The 20545-nt window shown below is 40.2% G+C and overlaps 1 protein-coding gene across 8 annotated transcripts in view; it reads left to right on the plus strand.

The window, feature by feature from the left end:
• The window catches only part of EMB (embigin), a 60204-nt gene that overhangs the window by 13482 nt on the left and 26177 nt on the right, over positions 1-20545 (plus strand). For all 8 annotated transcript variants that reach the window (XM_069556391.1, XM_069556395.1, XM_069556388.1 and 5 more), the window contains 2 exons: positions 302-391; positions 2639-2824. In XM_069556391.1, the coding sequence (XP_069412492.1) occupies positions 302-391; positions 2639-2824 (276 nt within the window). The remainder of the gene's footprint in view (positions 1-301; positions 392-2638; positions 2825-20545) is intronic.

A 20545-nucleotide genomic window follows, 5' to 3' on the forward strand; every position in this document is an offset into this window, starting at 1 on the left:
TAAAGAAATTACAAATCATAGGATGAGAAAAGGTTTGTTTTTAAGCCGCTTGATGTAAAGCAGCAGGGATTTTTCAGTAAAAAAATAATATAGAAAGATGGGAAATGTTGGTACATTTAGTAGCTCAGTGTATTTCTGAATGTCTGTGGAACATAGAAGACCTAGTGAATGAGAGTTTCCTGAAAACATTATTTTTCATTAATAGTATACAGTACAGCATTTTAGCTGTTGTGTGAAGTAGCTTTTAGGCACTCATTTAACCGTGATAATAATACGTAGTCACGTGTTCTTTTTCTTACAGCTGCACCTTTTACAAGTCTACCTGTCCAGGAAGAAATGATGACAGAGTACTCTAATCTTTCTTTGGAGAGTCATAACCTATCAGTGACTGGTAAATGCATCAAGTTTCTAATAATTTAATAACCGGATAATTTTTTATATTTAATTAAGCCACTGTATTTTCCTTATGGAGTACTAATCTCTACTCACAGTCTGGAGGAAGAAACACACCAGTACCTAATACAGTTATAATATAGTGAGATGGGAGTCGAGTGTGATGAGGACAGTGTGCCCCAGTGCAGGGAGGAGGTGGCCAGTCCAGCTGGGAGGTTAAGGAAGGCTGTCTAAAAGGACAGCTGAGGAGAGGGGAGGGTTCATTTTAATTTGCAGATGCTCTTCTGCTGTCCTCAGGCCTTGCTGGTACAGCCATTCAAGTCACTCTGCCTTGAGAGGAGAATTCAGGTATCTACTGGAAGACCTTTAGACAAAGAAATTAAAGATGTCGTCTATGAGCCAGGGACAGTGGTAGGAAAAACAAGTAATGAATCCTGAAATAAAATTGCAGGCCTGCTTTCTCCTCACAGTTTTGGATTCCAGCGTTTTAAAAAGCAATCTCAGAGCCTTTTAAATGTTATCTGTTTTAGTAACCATATTAGAAGTATAATTAGAATTCTAATCCTGTTTATTAAGTCACTGATAAGTTTTATCCAATCCTGTGTCCAGTCTTTAACTGTCCCCTAGTCTTAAGAAAGGTTTCCCTGTTTCTGTTTAATGTGAGTAAAAGGTGTGCCCTCCCTGAAATCTGATACCACTGGAATGTTCGCAGTGAGTTTTCTGACAGAAGAACATCTTTATGACTTTGTGCCACTCCTGTTTCTTTCCAGAGGTCCCCACTCTAGTATTTGGAGTGTATTCCTTCTTGCAAAAAGGAATCATCACCCTCCTGTGTTGCTGCCTGTTGGTTTACTTTTCACAAGTTTTAATGGTTGGTTTCCTTTGTTAGGACGGAGTGTTTCTTTAAGAGAGATTTATGTAAGGACATAAGTTTGCAAATCTATTCATTAACCTGGTAACGCTGGCAGGAGCACATCCCTCATTTATCCTGTATAGCTGGAGCTCAGGTGCAAAAAGGATCAGGTGCCCACAGAAAGAGTAAAAATTGGACTTTTAGTTGATGTCAGGCTGATTATTTACTTACTTAACCTGTTTGGAGGGTTTCACTCCTAGCCACTCTTTTGTTCTGATAACTGCTATTAAAACCAGTGTTCCTACAGTATCCAAGAGAGCAGGTGTTCACAGCTGTCCATTACTCACTGTCTGCCTTGGCCTGATCAAATTGGAATCAGGCTTTTCTTTTCCTCTCAGACCCCTGACCTTCGGCTTGCCCCCAGTCTGAGCAAGCAATAACGCATGACCGCAGTCCAGTGCTACGGTTTTTTCCCCACTAGGTTGCCCCATTGCTTCTTAAAAGTTCTTTCCAGTCCTCTTACCCCTCTGTATACAATAAAAGTGTTTTTTTTTTCTGTTTGACACTAAGATGCCTGTAGATCCAAAGCTCATAGCATTTCCCTGATTACAGTAGAATTTTTGGAATAAGGACTCTCCTTATTTGGGCTCTCCTGGTGGCTCAGTGGTAAAGAACCTGCCTGCCAATGCAGGAGATGCGGGTTCTATCCCTGGGTCAGGAAGATCCCCTGGAGAAGGAAATGGCCACCCACTCTAGTATTCTTGCCTGGGAAATCCCATGGACAGAGGATCCTGGTAGGCTACAGTTGATGGGGTCAGCAAAGAGTTGGACACGACTTAACAACTGAAAACAGAAACAAACAAGGCTGTACTGTCCCCATAGCCAGAAAGCAGCAGCACAGACTTTCCTGTGCATGTATTGTGTGCTGTCTGTCCTCCAGCCCGCAGTACACTCTCTCTGTCTTCACCTTTTATGTCCTTTATTATGACCTGTCTGTCCTTTTTTTGTCCTCTCATCTTCTCTCTGCCTTTCGATGTCTTTATCTCTGGCACTCTTTATCTAAGTTCCCAATGTCTTCATTTATGTTTTAGAAAGAAATGACAAATTGTAGGATAAGGAAAGTTTTTTTCTTTTTAAGTCAACTGATACAAGTCAGTAGGGATTTTTCAGGAAAAAAATATAGAAAGACTGGAAATTTTGTTACATTCATTAGCCCAATGTATTTCTAAATGTCTATGGAGCATATTAAACATAATGAATCAGAGATTCCTGAAAACATTTTTCATTAACATTGTGTATACACAATACAGTATTTTAGCTGCTGTGAAATAGCTTTTATGCAGTCATTTAACCTTGATAATAATATGTAATCATATGTTCTTTTTCTTACAGCTGCACCTATTACAAGTCTACCTGTCAAGGAAGAAATGATGACAAAGGCTGCACCTATTACAAGTCTGCCTGTCCAGGAAGAAATGAGGACAAAGGCTGTACCTATTATAAGTCTGCCTGTCCAGGAAGAAATGACGACAAAATACTCTAACCTTTCCTTGGAGAGTCATAGCATATCAATGACTGGTAAATGTATTATGTTTCATGTTTCAAATAATATAATGCCCAGATAACATTTATTTTTAATTAAGCTACTGTATTTTGCCTTATGAAGTACTAAATTCTGCTCACAGTCTGGTGGGAGAAACACACCAGTATCTCACACAGCTAAAACACTGTGAGGTACTCCAGTGCAGGGAGGAGGCGGCCAGTCCAGCTGGGAGGGTTAAGAAAAGTTCTCTAGAAGAAAGACAGCTGAAGAGAAGGGAGGGTTCATTTTAATTTGCAGATGCTCTTCTGCTGTCCTCAGACCTTGCTGGTACAGCCATTCAAGTCACTCTGCCTTGAGAGGAGAATTCATGTATCTACTGGAAGACCTTTGAAGGTGAAGTCGCTCAGTCATGTCTGACTCTTTGCGACCCCTTGGACTGTAACCTAGGATGTTACCTATAAGTCAGGGACGGTGCTATGGATAAACAAGTAAAGAATCCTGAAATAAAATGCAGGCCTGCTTTCTCCTCACAGTTTTGGATTCCAGTGTTTTAAAAGTAATCTCAGAGCCCTTTAAATGACTCAGAGTAGTTATCTGTTTTAGTAACTGTATTAGAAGTATAATTAGAATTCTAATCCTGTTTATTAAGTCACTGATAAGTTTTATCCAATCCTATGTCCAGTCTTTAACTGTCCTCTAGTCTTAAGAAAGGTTTCCCTGTTTCTGTTTAATGTGAGTAAAAGGTGTGCCCTCCCTGAAATCTGATACCACTGGAATGTTCGCAGTGAGTTTTCTGACAGAAGAACATCTTTATGACTTTGTGCCACTCCTGTTTCTTTCCAGAGGTCCCCACTCTAGTATTTGGAGTATATTCCTTCTTGCAAAAAGGAATCATCACCCTCCTGTGTTGCTGCCTGTTGGTTTACTTTTCACAAGTTTTAATGGTTGGTTTCCTTTGTTAGGACGGAGTGTTTCTTTAAGAGAGATTTATGTAAGGACATAAGTTTGCAAATCTATTCATTAACCTGGTAACGCTGGCAGGAGCACATCCCTCATTTATCCTGTATAGCTGGAGCTCAGGTGCAAAAAGGATCAGGTGCCCACAGAAAGAGTAAAAATTGGACTTTTAGTTGATGTCAGGCTGATTATTTACTTACTTAACCTGTTTGGAGGGTTTCACTCCTAGCCACTCTTTTGTTCTGATAACTGCTATTAAAACCAGTGTTCCTACAGTATCCAAGAGAGCAGGTATTCACAGCTGTCCATTACTCACTGTCTGCCTTGGGGCTTCCCTGGTGGCTCAGATGGTGAAGAATCTGCCTGCAATGCAGGAGACCCAGGTTCGATCTCTGGGTTAGGAAGATCCCCTGGAGAAGGAATGGCATCCCACTCCAATATTCTTGCCTGAGTTTTCCATGGACAGAGGAGCCTGGTGGTCTACAGTCCATGGGGTCACAAACGAGTCAGACATGACTGAGCAACTAACACAACACCCTGTCTGCCTTGGCCTGATCGAACCTGAGTCATACTTTTCTCTTCCTCTCAGACCCCTGGACTTTGGCTTGCCCCCAGTCTGTGCAAACAGTACATGCATTACCCCAGTCCAATGGTGCTGTCTGCTTTTACCACTGGGTAAAAGCTTCATTTCTTCTCAAGAGTTCCTTCCAGCCCTCTTATCCTTTCTTATAAAATTGTTTTATTCTATTTGACGTTGAGATGCCTGTAGATCCAAAGCTTGCAGCATTTCCCCTATTGCAGTAGATGTTTGGAATACAGTTGTTCCTTATTTAAGTCTGGATTTGATTTTACTAAAAAAAAAAAAATGACATTAACTTTGGGCTTCCCTTGTGGCTCAGCTGGTAAAGAATCCACCTGCAATGCAGAAGACCTGGGTTTGATCCCTGGGTCGGGAAGATCCCCTGGAGAAGGGAAAGGCTACCCACTCCAGTATTCTGGCCTGGAGAATTCCATGGACTGTATAGTCCATGGGGTCTCAAAGAGTCGGACAAGACTGACCGACCTTCACTTTTACTTTTCTTTGAAGCACAGCGTCTCTGAGCTGTGACCCTTTTCATGGTAGCCTGTTGTTTTGGTTGCCTTTCCATCTAAAAGTTTGGTTTTAGGAACTGCCTTTATTGAAATATAGAATTTAAATCTGAAGGTGTACTTAAGTTTGTTAGGAACCATCGGCTTTCTTCTTGTTGTTATCACTAGGATTTTAAAGGTACTTCATAAAGAGAATGTTTTCATATACTTTCACCTTGTTTATTTGAATTGTGCTTAACAACATTTCTGTTTTGTTGCTTATTATTTTTTCTTTTCCTGTGGCCTTTTTAAAAGTTCATCTCTTTGGGGACAAAATGTCTCTTTTCAGTTCAGTTCGGTTCAGTCGCTCAGTCATGTCCGACTCTTTGCGACCTCATGAGTCGCAGCACGCCAGGCCTCCCTGTCCATCACCGACTCCCGGAGTTCATTCAGACTCATGTCCATCGAGTCCGTGATGCCATCCAGCCATCTCATCCTCCGTCATCCCCTTCTCCTCCTTCCCCCAATCCCTCCCAGCATCAGGGTCTTTTCCAATGAGTCAACTCTTCGCATGAGGTGGCCAAAGTACTGGAGTTTCAGCTTTAGCATCATTCCTTCTAAACAGAGATCTAAATGTGGACATTGGTTGCAGAGCTGACTCTAGTTCATAGCATACTGACTCAAAGATGCTTGAGACTGAGAAATAGGTCCTGTGCCTTGAAGAGTGAACAGCATGACCTTTGAGTCATGATAGCAACTTGTCTACTGGTTTTATGTTTTAAAAATATTGCTAGTAGTTTACCTAACAGATACAAGATAATGTCTAGGTACCAGGTGTGTATTTTTACACATAACTGAGCTTAAACCTCATAAGAACCCTAAACAATAGATACTGCCACTATCTGCAACTTGCTCATGAGGAAAAAGAAGCCTGAGAGACCAAGTGAACTGACCACAGCCACAGGTGGTAAGTTGGGAGTTTGATTTTCAAACCAGACTCTCTGGCACCAGGGGCTATGTTATTAACCATTATACTCTGTACGCAGCCTTTCTTAATGCCCAGTTACTCATTTCTTTCAACAGTGTTCCTAATATAATTATACCTATTTTAAGGAAACTTAGCTTTGTTTTTGAGACTATGGAAAAAGTTTCAAAAACAATGAAAAGGAGGGTGTTTTAATTGTTCTTTGCTAAATAGGTTTGTTTTGGAAATTGCACTTGCTAAGATAGTGGATATATTTGTAATTATAACTTACCTTACTAAGAATAAGGTATGCTTTTTTTTTTTCCAGTTGTCTGATACCACTGGGTTTCAAAATTGATCTTTTAATAATGGACTATTTTTACACCACTCTCCTAGGTTTCCCAGTGTCAATATTCGGAAGTCATTGTTTGTATTACAGCAATCAGAGTGTTTCTTTATTGTTTTATTTTTTTCTTTCTCTGTGTATGTTATGGTGATTGGTGTCTCCATCAGTGTGTTACAGTTTAACCAAAGAGGTTACAATCAAAACATCTGCTGGCAGTTTTCTTGACTACCCTGGTAATGTTGGCCTAGGCTGTCCTCACTGTCCCCATTTTAAGATGTGATTAGCTGTCCTGGCAAGGACCTGATGAGACAGGGAGGTAGACAAAGGAGGCATTGGAGGTACAGATGAGTATATTAAAGCAAAGAGTAAAATTTGGGAAGATTAGTCCAGGTAGGGAAAGGCAGCCATGTTGTTCAGACCAGCTGGGCAGGAAGTGTAGGGTTAGGATTCAGATTCCAGGTTCAAGTGACTGGTCAGTGAGTTTGAGAAAATGTAAAGAACTGATGTTGAAGCTGAAACTCCAATACTTTGGCCACCTGATGTGAAGAGCTGACTCATTTGAAAAGACCCTGATGCTGGGAAAGATTGAGGGCAGGAGGAGAAGGGGATGACAGAGGATGAGATGGTTGGATGGCATCACTGACTTAATGGACATGGGTTTGGGTGGACTGCGGGAGTTGATGATCAGGGAGGCCTGGCGTGCTGCATGGGGTCACAAAGAGTCGGATACAACTGAGCGACTGAACTGAACTGAACTTAACTGAAAGAAATGAACGTCTCTTACATTTGGCTGCTCAGACACTTTGTTGCTGAGAAGATCTGAGGATGATTCCAGTGAGGTGTACTTGTTTAGGATGTTTCTCAGAAGCAGATCACCAGTTATCAAGTCTTATGTAGACTGTTGATATAAAGAGGAAAAGGAATGTGAATCCTAATATACACAGAGAGTGAAAGAGAAGGTGGAAGAGGGATCCATCATAGTAACACAATTGATAGTAGCTGTCAGCAGCTTTTGTTTTATGCTAGAGTTTCTCATTATCATAAACATTAACATTTTGGGCTGGATAATTCTCTGTTGCTGGGGTCAGGGGGTGCATGTTTGAGGGCAATGTAGGACGTTTAGCATCATCCTTGGCCTCTATCCACTAGATTTGAGTAGCACCTACAAAATTGTGACAACCAAAAATGTCTCCAGACATTGTCACATGTCCCCTAGTAGACAAAAATATTCTCAGTTGTAAACCACTGCTTGACACATAAAAAAGAATAGCTGTATTACTGTTCCCTGTCCCCTCAGCATGGGGAGACGGATGATTTATCACGTGGTTGTTAACATTTAATCAAAACTTTCACCAAAATGTTAGATGATGGTGCTGAGCATAAGTGGGACAGGGAACCTGATCAATTAAAAGCCTTTTCCCTGCCCTTTTGCTGATTTCAGATCCTTCCCATCTTTGAGAATTAAGTTGAAAGCTATGTCCCCAATAAAGCGCAAATAGAGAAGTGCTGCTTCTGTTTCTCTGATATGTATCCAGCATCTTTTACTTAATTTTAAATTACATAAATAAAAACAAATTCATTTTAAGAAATACTAAAATGTTATTTCTAGCCCACAATAAATTGGAGAATCTAACAGTTCTCTTGACACATCTAGAAAATCTAAAATATAGCAAACATTCATTCTTTTAAATATAAAATCTTTTAAGTATATAGCTAAGTATTGCCAAAAGATATAATCAATACACCAGTCTATAATAGGAATGGAAAAGAGTGTTATTTGAGCCAAATGGAAGACTATAGCCCAGGAGACAGATTCAGGAAGCACTTGAATTGTGTTCTCCTGGACTATAAAATGAAGTTTATAAAGGCAAACACTGCAAAATTAACTTGTTTGTCAAGAATTATAATTAGACCAGGGATCCAATTGTGAATTGATGTCATATTAGGTTTCCTTGTGCTTGTTGCCAAGGCACTTGAGTTCTCATAGCCACAGACTTAGAACAAGGCCTTGAGTTTAGGCAAGGAGGGGAGTTGGAACTGAAAAGCCCCAGAAAGCTGGAGCTGAAAACCCTCAGAATTCTATAAACACAGAGAAAGGAATCACATAGTGTAAAAAAAGCTGATTAGCACAAGGAGATGCTCAGCTGGCTTCTTGGTTTTAGCCTTGTTCTGTACCAAAACAAAAGACTTCCATGAGTTTTCTAAGACAAGAGCCTGTTCTCCCTGAGTCTGGAATTCAGGTTTACATTACTTGCATGATACAGGAGCTTCCAAACTGAGAAATAACACAAAAAATGACCCTGACAGGTGACAGGTGATACTTCTGCAGGAAAGCAAATGAAAAACATCTGTGGAAGGAGGAACCCTTCTCCTTGGCTGTACAGTTCATATTTGGACCTGCTTGCAAGACAGAAATGTGAAGTGCAATGAAGCAGTTCTAACACTGAGCATCTGCTAAGGAGCAGTAGGATTACACCTTCCACAACTTCAGACTCTAGAATACTAGGGAAGGACATGAAAGAAGAAATACTTGAAACATGAGAAAAGAACATTATGCTATTAAAAAAAATCTGTTGGGGGGTATCTTTATAAGGTGATGGATAATCATTTTCCAATATACGTAGGTCTAGTCGTTATGATGTACACACTGAACTTACACAGGGCTGTATGTCAAGCATATCTCAGTAAAACTGAAAGGGAAAAAAAAATCACTTTTGAAAAATAGCTGAATAGAACTTCTGGGGATAAAAACAAAACTTGTCAGACTTGACTGTTCACTGCTTCCATTCTCAGATCTCTCTCTTTTTGCCAGCGGCAACCTCTGTTCAATGTATGTGTTTACGTATGTAGTAACCATGCTGCTAAGTCGCTTCAGTCGTGTCCGACTCTGTGCGACGTATGTAGTAACCATGCTGCTAAGTCGCTTCAGTCGTGTCCGACTCTGTGCGACCCCATAGACAGCAGCCCATCAGGCTCCTCTGTCTCTGGGATTCTCCAGGCAAGAATACTGGAGGGGGTTGTCATTTCCTTCTCCAATGCATGAAAGTGAAAAGCGAAAGTGAAGTCGCTCAGTCGTGCCCGACTCTTAGCGACCCCATGGACTGCAGCCTACCAGGCTCCTCCATCCATGGGATTTTCCAGGCAAGAGTACTGGAGTGGGGTGCCATTGTCTTCTCCAGTAACTATAGAAACTATATAGTATTTTTGTCTATTCTTTAATATTAAGAGTATAAACCCATATGTATCCATCTGAAAATTGCTTTTCTTGGGGTCATCATTCGACATTAATTCTGGGGGTTCTAGCCAGTCATCTACGCATGCACCATGTTCTTTTACATGTGTGGACTGTGTAGGTACACAGGCTTGGGTATTTTTCTCTTAAGAGAGCTTAGTTTGCTTAAATTTTTTTCTAATGTAAACCACAGAGCAACAGACACTTCTACATATCTCTTTCTGGGCATGGTTGTTTGTGTGCTTCTAGGATAAATACCACAAAATAGAATTGCTGAATTTACTATGCACATTTTAACGCATGCTTGCAAACTACCCTCCAAAGTATCATGATAATTTACTCCTTCCCCCCGTGTGCATATTTGAGTATAATTTTCTCTAGATCCTGACCAGCCTTGATACTATTAAACTCTTTATATTATGAGCATGAAAAGGTCTACCTGTTGTTTTAATTTGCATTCTGGAGTTAGACAGACATATTTATGTGTGCGTTTATATGTTAATATCATTTATTCACTTGTCTATTGGGCTTGTGAAAAAAGTGAAAGTGTTAGTTGCTCAGTCGTGTCTGACTCTTTGCGACCCAAGAGATGGTAGCCTGCCAGGCTCCTCTGTCTATGGAGTTCTCCAGGCAAGAATACTAAAGTGGATAGCTATTCCCTTCTCCAGGGGATCTTCCAGACTCAGGGATGGAACCCAGGTCTCCCGCATTGTGGGAAGATTCTTTACTGTCTGAGTCACCAGGGAAGCCATTGGGCTTATATAGTTTTCTATTTATACAAATGAGACAGCTATAAATTTTGAGTAGTAATTTTTACTTTTTATAAAATTCCAAATATTCTTTCTTTAATTTTTTATGTGGTTTTTTACTGTGTATTAATTTTTATTTACACATTTCTGTTAATATTTTCATAGGAGTTTTTTAACCTTCCATTTTTAAACCATTTAAAACTTTTTTTTGTATTGTGTGTGATAGAACACTAATGTTACTATATAGATATATTATTTTATATAGACATATTATTTTATGTAGGTCCCCAAATGTCCCCAAATCCTTGCCTGAATAGTTCTTTTTTCCCCTACTATTTTGAAATACCACCCTGATCATATTACAAATTCCCCTATGCTATTTTGTTTCTCTACTGTTTCAATGTTTTTCACACTTTTAATAGTGCTCTACAAAGTGAGGAATGATTTACCTTTTGAACTGATGTACTACCATGCATGCATGCACACGTCAAGCAACACCCACATGTAACAGATGTGTTACACTTTGATGATTTCTATCTTGCTGCTACTGCTGCTAAGTCACTTCAGTCGTGTCCGACTCTGTGTGACCCCATAGATGGCAGCCCACCAGGCTTTCCCGTCCCTGGGATTCTCTAGGCAAGAACACTGGAGTGGGTTGCCATTTCCTTCTCCAGTGCATGAAACTAAAAAGTGAAAGTGAAGTTGCTCAGTCGTGTCCGACTCTTAGCGACCCCATGGACTGCAGCCTACCAGGCTCCTCCATCCGGAGTGGGGTGCCATTGCCTCCTCTGGATTTCTATCTTACAACGCATTAAAAAACAAATCTGATGGTAACTAAGTTGATTTTCTGGTCTACTGTTTCCAACTTGCAATCTGAAAAATTCTGCTTATTTTATATCATTAATTTTCTTGGTGTTTTCCAGCATCACTAACAAATTAATATTACTTCTTGAAACATACTTTTGTTACTTTGTTTCAAAAATACAGCTTTTTCTAATTCCTTTTACTCTTACTCTTTCAAGTGGATTTTTCGTTTGGAACCAAGTTTCATAAAAAATACTTTTTGGATCTGACTGACTTTTAACTGAATCTATGGATTATTTTGCTAAGTCACTTCAGTCGTGTCTGACTCTGTATGACCCCATAGATGACAACCCATCAGGCTCCCCCGTTCCTGGGATTCTCCAGGCAAGAACACTGGAGTGGGAAGAACACTGGAGTGGGTTGCCATTTCCTTCTCCAATCCATGAAAGTGAAAAGTGAATGTGAAGTCGCTCAGTCATGTCCGACTCTTAGCAACCCCATGGACTGCAGCCCACCAGGCTCCTCTGTTCATGGGATTCTCCAGGCAAGAGTACTGGAATGGGGTGCCATTGCCTTCTCCGATTATTTTGGATTATTATGGATTATTTTTTGGGGGGGAGAATTAGTATTTTTATAATCCCGCTATGGTTTTTCCAGTAGTCATGTATGGCTGTGAGAGTTGGACTGTGAAAAAAGCTGAGCGCCAAAGAATTGATGCTTTTGAACTGTGGTGTTGGAGAAGACCCTTGAGAGCCCCTTGTAGCAAGGAGATCCAACCAGTCCATTCTAAAGGAGATCTGTTCTGGGTGTTCTTTGGAAGGAATGCTGCTAAAGCTGAAACTCCAGTAATTTGGCCACCTCATGCGAAGAGTTGACTCATTGGAAAATATTCTGATGCTGGAAGGGATTGGGGGCAGGAGGAGAAGGGGACAACAGAGGATGAGATGGCTGGATGGCATCACTGACTCGATGAATGTGAGTTGGGTGAACTCCGGGAGTTGGTGATGGACAGGGAGGCCTGGTGTGCTGTGATTCATGGGGTCACAAAGAGTTGGACATGACTAAGCGACTGAACTGAACTGAACTGAATAGTCTGTTGTCACCTGTGATTTAGATCTCATTTGACTTGGAGTATCTATTTAGTTAAAATTTTCCATATATATATCTATATATATATATATATATATATATATATATATATATATAAAATTTGTACAGAGATATACACCGTGAGTATACACACACACATACACACACACACATACACACACACACATACACACACACACATATATGTTGCTACAGTGAAGCTAATTAACATGTCATCTCACATAGTTATCATTTTGTGTGTGTGAAGAATGCACTTGAAATCTACTGTCTTAGCATATTTCCAGTGTTCTATACAGAATTATTAATTATAGTCTTTATGCCTATATATTAGGCATAAAGTCTTAGACTCTCTAGTCTTACTCATTCTATGTAACTGCAACCTCATACATACCCCTTTGATCGCCCCTTCCCCACCCCTCTTCTGTCCCTAATAACATCAACATTCTGCTCTCTGCTTATTTGAATTTAACTTTCTTTTTAGATTCCATGTATTAGTGAAGGGGCTTCCCTCATAGCTCAATTGGTAAAGAATTTGCTTGCAATGCAGGAGACCCTGGTTTGATTCCTGAGTTGGGAAGATCTGCTGCAGAAGGGAAAGGCTACCCACTCCAATATTCTTAGGCTTCCCTTGTGGCTCAGCAGGTAAAGAATCTGCTTGCAATGCAGGAGACCTGGGTTTGATCCTTGGGTTGGGAAGATTCCTTGGAGAAGGAAAAGGCTACCCACTCCAATATTCTGGCCTGGAGAATTCCATGGACTATACAGTCCATGGGGTTGCAAAGAGTTGGAGATGACTGAGCTACTTTCATTTTCCTATTAGTGAAATCATACAGTATTTTTCTTTCTCTCTCTGGGTTATTTCACTTAGCATAATGTTCTTAATGTACTTACCTCTTTTTAATAAGAGTTTCTATTTTTAAAGCATGTTTGGAAACACTGTCCTATGTGCAAAATTTTAATTTGCTTTTTCCATTTGTTTCTTTTTTTTAATGCAAGAACAAAGTAGATTTTTATTTCACATTATATGATTCCTAAATGAACCCATTAAGGTCTAACTGTTGTCATTTCTCTGAAGGTTACAAATGGCTTAAAGGTCCACATACTTTTTTTCCCCTTCCAATTTTATTGAGATATCATTGACATATAGCACTGTTTAAGTTTAAGGTGTACATCATAATATGATTTATATACATCATGAAATTATTACCATATAAGTTTATTGAATATCCACCATCCTATGTAGATAAAAAAAGAGAGTTCCCTAGTAGCCTAGTGGTTAGAATTTCAGGCTTTCACTTCTGTGACCCAGATTCAATTGCAGGTTAGAGAACTGAGATCCTACAAGCCATGTGGTATGAGCAAAAAAAGTAAAAGTTTCATTATGATGAGAACTGTTAGGCTTTACTCTCTTAACAACTTTCATATATAACATATAGCAGGTGTTAATCATATTTATCTTATTGTACAAGATAACATCCCTTTTTGTTGTTGTTGAGTCGCTAAGTTGTGTCCAACTCTTTGCCACCTGTGGACTGCAGCACACCAGGCTTCCCTGTTGTTCACTATCTCCCAGAGTTTGCCCAAACTCATGTCCATTGAGTCGGTGATGCCATCCAACCATCTCATCTTCTGTCATCCCCTTCTCCTCTTGCCCTCAATCTTTCCTTGCATGAGAGTCTTTTCCAAGAGTCTGCTCTTCGCATCAAATGGCCAGAGTATTGGAGCTTCAGCTCTAGCATCAGTCCTTCCATTGAATATTCAGGGTTGATTTTGTTTAGGATTGAATGGTTTGATCTCCTTGCTGTCCCAAGGACTTTCAAGAGTCTTCTCCAGCACCACAATTCAAAAGCATCAATTGTTTGGTGCTCAGTATTTTTTATGGTCCAACTCTCACATCTGTACATGAATTGGAGAAGTCATAGTTTTGACTATATGGACTTTGTTGGCAAAGTAATGTCTCTGCTTTTTAATATGCTGTCTATGTTTGCCATAGCTTTTTTTCCAAGGACAAGTGTCTTTAATTTTATGGCTTCAGTCACTGTTTGCAGTGATTTTGGAGCCAAGAAAATGAAATCTGTCACTATTTCCACTTTTCCTCCATCTATTTGCTGTGATATGATGGTACCAGTTTCTGTGATCTTAGTTTTTTGAATGTTGAGCTTCAAACCTGACTTTTCAGTCTCCTCTTTCACCCTCATCAGGAGGCTCTTTAGTTCTTCTTCACTTCCTGCTATTTGAATGGTATCATCTGCCTATGTGAGGTTGTTGATAATATTCTTGGAAATCTTGATTCCAGCTTGTGATTCATCCAACCCAGCATTTCTCATGATGTACTCTGCATTTAAGTTAAATAAGCTGGGTGATGATATATAGCCTTGACATGCTCCTTTCCCAATTTTGAACCCAGTTCATTGTTCCATATCTACCTGTTGCTTTTTGATCTGCAGGACAGTAAGGGGGCACAATCACATTAAAATCAAATCCCATACCCACTGGGTAGGCGAACCACAAACGGGAGAACAGTAATGCCAAAGAATCTCTCACAATGTTATGAAGGTTCTAGGGTCCATATCAGACTTCCCAACCTGGGGATACAGCAAAGAGACTGGGAATCCCCAAGGAATCTGACTCTGAAGCCCAGCTAGATTTGATTATAGAACTTCCATGGGATTCAGGGAAGCAGAAACTCTTTGAGGGCACAAACAAAACCTTGTGCAGGGGGCCCAGGGGAAAGGAGCAGTGACCCCACGGGAGACTGAACTAGACCTGCCTGTGTGTGTTTTAGGGTCTCTTGTGGAGTCATGGGTTAGCAGTGGCCTGCTGTGGGGGCCGGGACACTGGTAGCACCAATCCTAGAAGGCACATGTTGGCATACGTCCTCTTGGTGGTCAGCATTAGCTCTACTGGAGAGCCTGTAGACTCCAGGACTGGGTCGTCTCAGGCCTAACAACTAACAGCGAGGGAGCACTGCTCTACCTATCGGCATACAATTGGATTAAAGATTTACTTAGCATGGCCCTGCCCATCTGAGCAAGACCCAGTTTTCCCCACAGGCAGTCCCTACCATCATGAAGCTTGCACAAGCCTCTTATCTGCATCCAACAGAGGGCAGGCAGAAGAAGCAAGAAGTACATTACCTCCCTACATTACTTTGCTGACTAAGGTCCGTCTAGTCAAGGCTATGGTTTTTCCTGTGGTCATGTACAGATGTGAGAGTTGTACTGTGAACAAAGCTGAGTGCCAAAGAATTGATACTTTTGAACTGTGGTGTTGGAGAAGACTCTTGAGAGTCCCTTGAACTGCAAGGAGATCCAACCAGTCCATTCTGAAGGAGATCAGCCCTGGGATTTCTTTGGAAGGAATGATGCTGAAGCTGAAGCTCCAGTACTTTGGCCACCTCATGCGAAGAGTTGACTCATTGGAAAAGACTCTGATGCTGGGAGGGATTAGGGGCAGGAGGAGAAGGGGACGACCGAGGATGAGATGGCTGGATGGCATCACGGACTCGATGGATGTGAGTCTGAGTGAACTCCAGGAGTTGGTGATGGACAGGGAGGCCTGGCGTGCTGCGATTCATGGGGTCGCAAAGAGTCGGACATGACTGAGCGACTGAACTGAACTGAACTTATCTATCTTATAACTGGAAGTTTGTACCTCTTGGCCACCATCCTGTTTCCCTTCCCCAGACCTCCGCTTCTGGTAATCACAGGTCTGATACCTTTTTCTAAGAGTTTCTTTGTTTTTAAAGTATAACACTACAACACTATTTTAGTTCCCAGTGCATATTACAGTGATTATATATTTCTCTATATTTCAAAATGATCAACACTACAAGTCTCGTTAAGTCTACACCATCTGTAACTGTAAAAAGATCTTACATTATTATTGGCTATATTCCCCACACTGTATATTTCTCGTCTGTGACTTCTGTATTTTGTAACAAAGTTTATACCTCCTAATCTCTCTCTATTTCTCTCAACCCTCTACCCACCTCCCCTCTGGCAACCATATGTTTGTTCTCTGTCTCTGTGACTATGTTTCTGGTTGGTTGTGTTTGTTCAGTTGTTCTGCTTTTTATATCGCATATAGAAGTGAAATCATTTAGTAATTTTCTTTCTCTGACATATTTTGGTTTGCATAATACCCTTTAGGTCATTCATGTTGCAAATGGAACTATCTTGTTCTAACTTACTTTGGTTTGCATAATACCCTCTAAGTCATTCATGTTGTTGCAAAATGGCAAGATTTCATTTTTTATGGCTGAGCAGTACTCCTGTGTGTGTGTGTGTGTGTGTGTGTGTGTGTGTGTGTGTACATTACATCTTCTTTATCAGTCATCTCTTATTGAGCACTTAGGTTGCTTTCATATCTTGGCTATTGTAAATAATGCTGCAGTGGCTATAGGGGTGCATATATCGTTTAGAATTAATGCTTCTTTTTTTAAAAAATCAGTAACCAGGAATGGAGTTTCTGGATGGTATGGTGTTTCTATATTTAACTTTTTGAGAAACCTCCATAGTGTTTTCCATGATGGGTGCACCAATTCACATTTCTGCCAGTAGTGCACAAGGGTTCCCTTTTCCCCACGTTCTTATCAGTATTGCTGTTTGTTGTTTTTTGGGTGATAGCCGTTTTGATAGGTGTGATATCTCGCTGTGCTGTTGATGTGCACCTCCCTTTATGATTAGTGATGCTGAGCATCTCTTCATGTGCATGTTGACCATCCGTGTGCCTTCTTTGGAAAAGGTTGAGAAAGGTTCATATACGTTTAAAATTTTAGGACTGTATTGGGACAGAGGTAAATTACTCTATGAATTAAAGAACATTCTTTTAAAAATATAATTCAGAAACTGAGCAAATGAGTATGGTCTGAGAAATGTAGATGTCATGGATTCTTTTATAAAACAGTAAAAAAGCAGAAATGCATTGCACTTGTGGAGTTTTGGGGAAGTTGAAACATGGTCCATTGAGTTAAATAGACAGACTAGTTTTTTGCTAACCAAAAATATTTTCATGTTAGAGATAAAACTTTTTCCATGTTTTCAGTGCTTGTGTTTCCTCATGGGAAGGAGATCAGGCTGTAGAAACACTAGCATATATAGAAAGCAGTGAGATAACAGTTAGGGCTTGGAGAGTGAGTTGGCAAGAAGAAAGACTACACTGCAGTTTTAATGGAGGCATTTAGTTGAAAGTATAAATGTTGAAAATATGTTGATCAAGGTAAAATATATTTTCTTTTTAATTTACTTTCTATCTGTATGAGGTGATGTATATGCCTTAAACTTCTATGGTAATCATTTCATAATGTACATAAATCAGAAACATTGTGCTGTAAACTTATTATAGTGTTATATGGCAATTATGTCTCAAACTGGAGAAGAAAAGAATTTTTAATTAAAAATGTTAATCACATCATTCATTTAGTAACACACTGCTGTATTGCTTTGTTGTTGTTTCTCAGTTGTGTCCAACTCTTTGCTACCCCATGGACTGCAGCATGCCAGGCTTCCCTGTCCTTCACTATCTCCTGGAGTTTGCTCAAACTCTTGTCCATTGAGTCAATGATGCCATCCAACCATCTTGTCCTCTGTTTCCCTCTTCTCCTCCTGCCCTAAGTCTTTCTCATCAGCAGTGTATTTCCCAATGACTTGGCTCTTCCCATCAGGTGGTCAAAGTATTGGAGCTTCAGCTTCAGCATCAGTCCTTTCAATGAATATTGAAGGTTGATTTCTTTTAGGATTGACTGGTTTGATCCTTACTGTCCAAGGGACTCTCAAGAGCCTTCTCCAGCACAATTCAAAGGCATCAGTTCTTCGGTGCTCAGCCTTCTTTATGGTCCTATTCTCGTATCTGTACATGACTACTAGAAAAAACCATAGTTTTGACTATATGGACCTTTGTTGGCAAAGTGATGTCTCTGCTTTTTAATACACTGTCTAGGTTTGTCATAGCTTTTCTTCTGAGGAGCAAGCAGAAGAAATATATTGCTATGTTATAAATTTGTTTCATCTTCTATTAATGTTTTCTTTCATTTAAAATCTTGGTTAAGTAGTTTGAAAGTGATGAAGTTATTTCCATTGTTGTGAGCATTTCACATCTCCGAGAGCTGGGATATACTATTTATTGGTTATGAGAATCTGGACTCAGCCACACCTAAGTTTGACATTCTCTGCTATTATTATATTTATGCTTATATTTATACTTAATATATTTATATTATATTTATGCTATTTTGGGCAAGATAGTCAAACTCTGCTTGCTTTAGCTTCCTCATCCATGAAATAGTGAGAGAATAATGGTACCTAACATTGTAGAACTGCTGTGAAGATTAAATGATATAATTAATATATAACTTTTAGCAACATACATGATAACTTTGCTATATCCCCCAGTGGGATAAATGGTGAGAGGAAAGAAGTGGGTAATTATTCAGTAATTACTATATTATATGACTACTACTTTTCTCATGATAGCTCATTTAATCCTTTCTCCTGTCTCATAAAATATATATTGTCCCATTTTATAAATGTGGAAATTGAAGTGTCCAATATACTTTGTTTTGCCCTGTAAGTAACTCCTTACAAGAGCCCCTGACATCAGGCCGCTCTCTTGTGAAATGGGGGAATGATTCATATTCTAACTTCCTGCTATGTTGGGAGGCTCCAGTTAAGCACATCACCAAGAAGAGCATGGTGCCCTGGAACTACCTTCTGGAACATAAATCTCTACACTGCTTCCTGCCAGGAGTGATAATGGCACTACATCTCCCTGCCAATTCTCCCCAGGGAAGTTTGTCATCACCCTTATTGAGGGGCCACAGATATAATGCAAGAGTCAAATAGCCTTTTCTGGGTTCTCTGACCTTGAGCATCTCTTGCCCTGCAGCGAGGCCTGGCTCTCCTCACTCTGAACAGGGGAACCTGCAGGAGTTAACACTTGGGCTGAGCAGCATTCAGCATTCACCAGGAATAAACTCAACTCAGACATGGGAAAGAGATTCACAGATGTCTACAAAGACTATCCCTAAAGCAGAGTTTTGTCAGATATGAAAGGGTGTTTTGGAGATTTGAGTGATGGTGCATCTCTCTGCCACATGTCCTAGACATTTTGACTTCCTGAGAATTTCTTTACAAACTAAGCTTTCCTTTCAAAAATGGAGGGGAATAGACCAAACCAGTTTGGTCTTCTGAGGAGCCATACAGTACCAGCAAAGGCTGTGACTGCTATGAGCAGAGACTGCAGAGATGCAGACCTCTCCATCTGTGTGGAATTGTGTAGTGTTTGTCCTGTGGCTGCCTTATTTCACATGGTGGGCATGGTATCCCTGGAGTTCATCAATGTTGTTGTATATTGCTGAATGAATTACCTTCTTTTTTAAGGCTGAGTGATGTTTCACTGTTTGTATATACCCCATTGTTTTTGTCTGTTCATCATTGGTGGATGGATAGGGTGTTTCTATATCTTGGCTCTTGTGATATGAAGTATCCAAAATAGTCAAATTCAAAGAAGCAAGGGCTTCCCTGGTGGCTCAGATGGTAAAGAATCCACCTATAATGCAGGAGCCCCAGGTTTGAGCCCTAAGTTGAGAAGATCCCCTGGAGAAGAGAATGGCTACCCACCTCTAGATTCTTGCCTGGAGAATTCCATGGACATAGCAACAAGGTGGGCTTCAATCCATGGGATCACAAAGAGTCAGACACAAGTGAGTGACTGACACTTTCATGGAAGCAAAGAATATAGTGGTAGTCGCCAGGGGCTCGTGGGAGGGGGAAATGGGGAGGTATTAGTCAAATGTACTGAGTTTCAGTTATGCAAGATGAGTCAGTTCTACTATACAATAGTGCGCCTACAGATGAGATGGTAGGTCTCATGGTAAGTGTCCCTTCTATGATTAAAAGAAAAAGAATACCCCCCCCTTTTTTTTTTGGCAGATGAAAGGTATCTAATCAGAGCAGATAAATAATCCAAGTTTTGCTTTAGAAGGACAACTTTGTTGTTATAGAGAAGAAGTAGAAGAAGAGGAACTCTAGTCAAGAGAAGTTAGGAAGTCATTTTTCTGGTCCTGGTGAAAGATAATGAAACTGTAGGGGAGGAGAAGGTGTTCCTGGACCCTCTTAGGGGGTCCCTGACTGGGTCTGAAAATTAAACTGAAAAAATAGATTAATAGTAGAAAAGCATGAAATTGATTTAATGTAAGTTTTATGTGACACACATCCTTCATAAGGAAATGAAGACCCAAGGAAACAGTTAAATCTGCAAATTTTTATGCTAGGCTTGATGAAAAGTGAATAGTTGTAGGAGAATATGATAGAGAGTATGAGATACATGTAGTAAACTGGGAGAAATTTAGAAAATCCTGTTGCTAGAATTCTTCTATGTGTCCCTTTGTCTTTGGAGATAAAGATGCTCCTTTCCCCCAGGTACAGAGAGGGCACCTCTGCATTGGGGTTTTATGAGCTGTTTCAGGAGAGGTGGGCAAGGGGAATGCCAGTGACCTTCCTGCTTCTGCTGTTTTCACAAACTCCT

Source organism: Ovis canadensis, chromosome 16 (assembly GCF_042477335.2).
Source record: "Ovis canadensis isolate MfBH-ARS-UI-01 breed Bighorn chromosome 16, ARS-UI_OviCan_v2, whole genome shotgun sequence".
Classification (NCBI taxonomy): domain Eukaryota; kingdom Metazoa; phylum Chordata; class Mammalia; order Artiodactyla; family Bovidae; genus Ovis; species Ovis canadensis.